The sequence below is a fragment of the Vigna angularis genome, chromosome 1 (genome assembly GCF_016808095.1).
Source record: "Vigna angularis cultivar LongXiaoDou No.4 chromosome 1, ASM1680809v1, whole genome shotgun sequence".
NCBI classification, from domain to species: domain Eukaryota; kingdom Viridiplantae; phylum Streptophyta; class Magnoliopsida; order Fabales; family Fabaceae; genus Vigna; species Vigna angularis.
This window is the reverse complement of record NC_068970.1, coordinates 25710560-25715566: the sequence shown is the minus strand read 5'-3', so window position 1 is coordinate 25715566 and position 5007 is coordinate 25710560. Positions and strand designations below refer to the sequence as shown.

At 33.1% G+C, this 5007-nt stretch overlaps 1 protein-coding gene across 1 annotated transcript; it reads right to left on the bottom strand.

The window, feature by feature from the left end:
- Positions 1-214: 214 nt before the first annotated feature.
- On the bottom strand, positions 215-1911 carry LOC108337264 (dof zinc finger protein DOF5.7). Its single transcript, XM_017573754.2, has one exon. The coding sequence runs from the start codon at positions 1567-1569 to the stop codon at positions 469-471; it is 1101 nt and encodes a 366-aa protein (XP_017429243.1). The 5' UTR covers positions 1570-1911; the 3' UTR covers positions 215-468.
- Positions 1912-5007: the final 3096 nt, after the last annotated feature.

Below are 5007 nucleotides of genomic sequence, written 5' to 3'. Positions count from 1 at the left end.
CAGCTCAATTTCTAGCTCTTCTGTTGAAGGTGTACTTGAAGTGTATGTAATAAGCAAGAGAATCGGCCATTGCTTGATAAATGTAGAGACTGTCACGACGCGTATAAATCGGCAAAATTAACGAGCGAGATATATCTAATATTCAATATATTGAGTAAAAACTGAGACATTTATATTGAACAACAACTATTTCAATTGATATGAGTATATATGAACACATAGTTATGTTCTTACAGTTCTTAAATTTAACTATCCTTTCTGTTACATATATGATATATGATATGATATGATATGATGATTTGAAGGAAACATAAAGAAAACTACCTAATTAAGAAATTAAAACATGCAACTAAGGGATTTTAGACAATTATAGATTTGTCCTATCTACTAATCATAGCTTCTTCCTTCTCCTTTCAAGATTGAAAAAAGGCAGTTCTACCTCCAACTCTAAGTCCTCCTTAGTCAAATCTAGGGCAAAGCGGTGTATGGTTGCTGCTGCAAATCTCCCCAGGCAAGGGAACCAGTCCAGCTGTTGTTGTTGTTTGCATCGTTGCTAATGTGGTTAACATTGGCACCACCATTGCTTGTTGAAGGAGACACTGAGGGAAAGGAATTCCCAAAGAACCATTCAGTGGATGCTGCAGTAACTGTCTCCCCACTTGGACCACCATTTATGGAACTGCCAGCTGGCAAGTTCTCTGGCTTCGAAATCGCAAGGTTCTGAAACGAAACCGGTTGTAGCAGCTTCTGATTCCCAAACCCATTCAGGGCAGCGCTGCTCTCACCTTTCTGGCTGTCCCCACCGAACATCATTGTCGCCATGCGCTGCTGCTGCAGCTTCAGGTGCAAGTCCTGGTTGATGTTGCTCAGCGACTCAATTGAAGAAGCAAGGTTGCTGTGAACGTTCATGGCTTCCATGGTCTGAAGGGTTTGCATTGCACTGTTCAATGGATCAGAGAGTGAGGCCCTTTCTGACCTACGTAGAGCCCAGAGGTCAGGGTTGGGCGGAACGAGACCCAAGAGAGGGTTTGAAACAGCAGCAGGGGGGTCAAGCTGGAAGGCAGACAAAGCAGAAAGAGAACTGGTGGAAGATGATGGAACGTCCCCAAAAGAAGAGAACTGGTTGAACACCCCAGTTGGGGGTGTTGGGAGGTGGTGTTGAGTGTTGAAAGTAGTGAGCCTGGAGGGAAAGGGTATCCCTCCGAGGTTGAAGTCAACGGAAGGAGGAACTGAGAGACCATGAAAATTGAAGTCTTTAGGGTCACAGGAGAGTCTGGAGGAGGAGGAAGAGGAAGCGGAGGAAGAAGGTTTCACCTTTTTGTTCTTCCTGCAACCCCCTCCTATCGGGACGTTGCGCAAGGCACCCCCGTTGGTCCAGTACCTCCTGCAGGTCTTGCAGAAGTGCCTGGGCTGTGTGAGGCTGTAGTTGTTGTAGTAGCAGAACTTGGTGTTTGGTGAGTCACATCTCGGGCACTTCACACCTTGTTCCGGTGGCGGCCTCGTCGTTTTGCGGCCCTCAGTGAGCTCATGGTCTTTCGGTGTTGGTGGCATGCCTTCTGGTGGTACCATTGAAGGAAGAGAGAGAAAAAAGAAGGATAGGTATGCAGGTATATATGTATATATATATATATATATGTAGAGAGAGAGAGAAAGAGAGAGAGAGAGAGAGAGAGAGAAAGAGAGAGCTGTGGGGGGTGGGAAAGGTTAGATGAGCTTGAGTTTCAATTGAATGATTTCATGCAGGGTGGAAGAAGAAGAGGGGCTTGAATGTTGATGGGGGCTTGTGATCCTCATCAAAGAGAGTGATTGAGAATTGGTATGTGAGTGAATGAGGTGGGTGAAGTGGGCTTTTAAAGGTATCAGGAAATGGAGAAAGGCGTAGGTTTAGACAAATGTATATGCAAGGGAGGAGACAGATCTCACTGGAAAGAGGATATCGTGTATATTGAGGAGAGAGAAACAGACAAGATTTAGAGAGAGAAGGTAAACGAGAGAAACGTAGGCAGATGATGCAAACTGTTTTGGCACTGTAAAATTAGATCCACCACTTCTACTATAAACAAAAATTAGCCACAATTTTAGCTGCTCTTCATTTTAATCATATTGGAATTTGTTCAATAATCTCAACATAATACTTACTTCCTCCCACAGTTTTTATATTACCACTTTTTTCTTTCTTTTCCATACCACTCATTTTCTTTCACTACTCTCCTTCTCTTTTTCTGCTCTTTTAATGGGAAAATTTGCTGTAAAACTATCACTTAACAAACACTAATAATTGTGGTCAACTAAACATTCAAGTCACAAGTAAAACCACAACCTCATAAGCTTAATCAAAATGTGTTAGCACCTGTTTTAAGAGCCACAACATTAATTAGGATGTAAGAAAAAATAATTTTACTAATTGAGATTATAACAATACACTTATATCGTGATTTCCAAAGTAATCCTTTAATAAAATATAACATTTATTGATTCTTTTAATCACCATATTAAAGACTTCAATTAACGACACAATTTAATAAATACTTGGAAAAAAAAATTATTCCAGAGCTACCATTTAATAAATACTTGGAAAAAACTATTCCTTTTAATCATTTTTATAGGTCAAAGAAATTAAGTCCTATTTCTCAAGGCAACATTCTTTTATGGCTAATGATAAATAGTGTATTCACTTATGATCTGAATACATTTCTATGTTAGTGTAAATATGTTGGTATGAATTGTAATTTTTTATTTTCATAATGACTAATATATAATTTGAACTTGTCATATGATTTTTCTTTTCAATGTAAAAAAAACTTTAGATCAAAATTAAACTATTCAAAAGTGGAATAAAATGAAATAAAAAACGCGTGTTTAGATGGCAGGTAAAAAAAAGCTGTATGTATAACCCAATCTAATACAACATAATTTCTTTTGTCTTTTTAATAATTATAATTAATGTGTAACTAAATCTAATACAACATGTTTTTACATCTGTTTTTTTATGAATTATAACGTAAAAAACAATCAAAACATGCGTTTTTTAAAAGAAAACAAATACATTATAAGTGATTCCAAGTTCCAAATTATTAAACATATCTTGTTGTATAATTAGTAACTGCAGCTTTCTTTCTCAGGACTCAATTAAAGAAAAAGGAAAAAGAAAAAAACATTTTCATCTCACTCCAAGACATATGTCTAACAACAAACTTTTTGGTCGTCATAGGTGTCCTTACTTTCTCATTTAAGTTACTTATACCTTGATTTTGAACCTTTTTGTTTGAATATAATTGGAAAATTTTGAGCCACATATACTTTTGTGGACCAAAAATATCATTCTTAATCACTTTAAATACTTTTCAAAATTAATTTATCCACCTTAATTATCTATAATTAAAACTTAAAAGCACCTTGAGCACTCAACCTGTAGCAATACATAGGAATAAATTTGAGGCATAAACTGTTAAATTTAAGGAATCAAGCTAAATCTTTGGTAAATAGTCTCAAAACCAATAGTTTATGTTTCTAAGTCTCAGATTTTCTGTTTATTTTTAATTTTCTATTCATTATATTTATTATTTTTGTATTTTTTTTTACAAAGAGTGCATACACTTCCTTGTAGTGAGATAATTTTCTTTTAATTTTCACCATATTTAATGCATTTATTTATCTAACTCGTATATTTGTTCTTTTCTATATTTGTTACTACATGATTCATCTTATTTATTACTTTCTTTGTTTTTCTTTTTCTTCAATCATGTCATTGGTATTTCTCATATTTGGTAAACTTAATAGGGTGTGAAATTAATTTCTTTTGAAAAAAAACTAGAGTGATGGTAATTTATGTTTAATAATACATAGATAAAACATAACCAATTTTCCTATGTTCTCTTTAATAATAAAATTCATAATTATAAAAGAACTACACACTTGTAATACATTTTTTAGTTCATTTACATGTCCATAAAATAATCTATTTTGAAAGAGATGCACATACAAGCATTTTTGAAAAATTAATTTGATTTGCAAGATGGTGCATGAGCTTGCATAGCATAGCATAGCAATGTGTAATTTACAATATTGTTAATACAATAATATAACGAAATTAAAAATGGTTTGATTAATAAATGATTAATTACAAATACAAATTTTAAGTTTGAAGTGAACAGGACTATAGGGTAGGAAAGAAGTGAAGGAGTAAAAGGAGCACAACAGTGGGCGCTCTGCACACTGCCAGCACCTTGTCTATTTCTTTCCTTGAAACGTCCCTTTAGAAGTAAAGATTACTTTTTAACTTATTTTGAAGAGTCCAGAAAAAGCTTACACGTGTTATATTTCATACGCTGCTTCATTTCACGGATCGTTAACTCTTTGGTTAATTCTTGTAATTGGTGGTCTCATTTGGGTTGCAGTACATGCTTAGTCACAACTTCAATCCTTTTCTTTCTCACTCAATTCAACACCAATTAAGCAAAGTTTTATAAAGTCGTCTTCTGAAAATAAAGTTTGACTGTGAAAATGAAAGAAAGAAGGTGAAAAGTGAATTTCTTTGGAGTAAAAACAAGAGAAAAAAAAATGAGAGGAAAATTTGTAATAGATTTAACTGTGTGTTAATAATTTTAGTTGTATATTAACGTAGTTAGAAAATAATTTATAAAATAATTTAATGTAAAATGTAAAATAGTGGAAATGTGACAATGTAAATTAAAGTTAAAGCTAAATTTAATTATTATATATTACATATAAATTTTAAAATATATGATATATTCTTTTAAAATTTAATTAATCAATTTTTTTTATAGAATTATTTATCAAACCTTAAAATAAGTTATTTTATAAGATATTAAATTTAAATTATTTATTATATCATTATTTTAAAATAAATATTTTATTATATTTATTTAAATATAATTAATTGTATTCAAATATATAACTTACACACATTTGATTATATATTTTGTGAGAATTAATTGCATTGTATCATGCAACTTTTGTTTTTGTCTTTCTTGGCTGTAAAGAAGA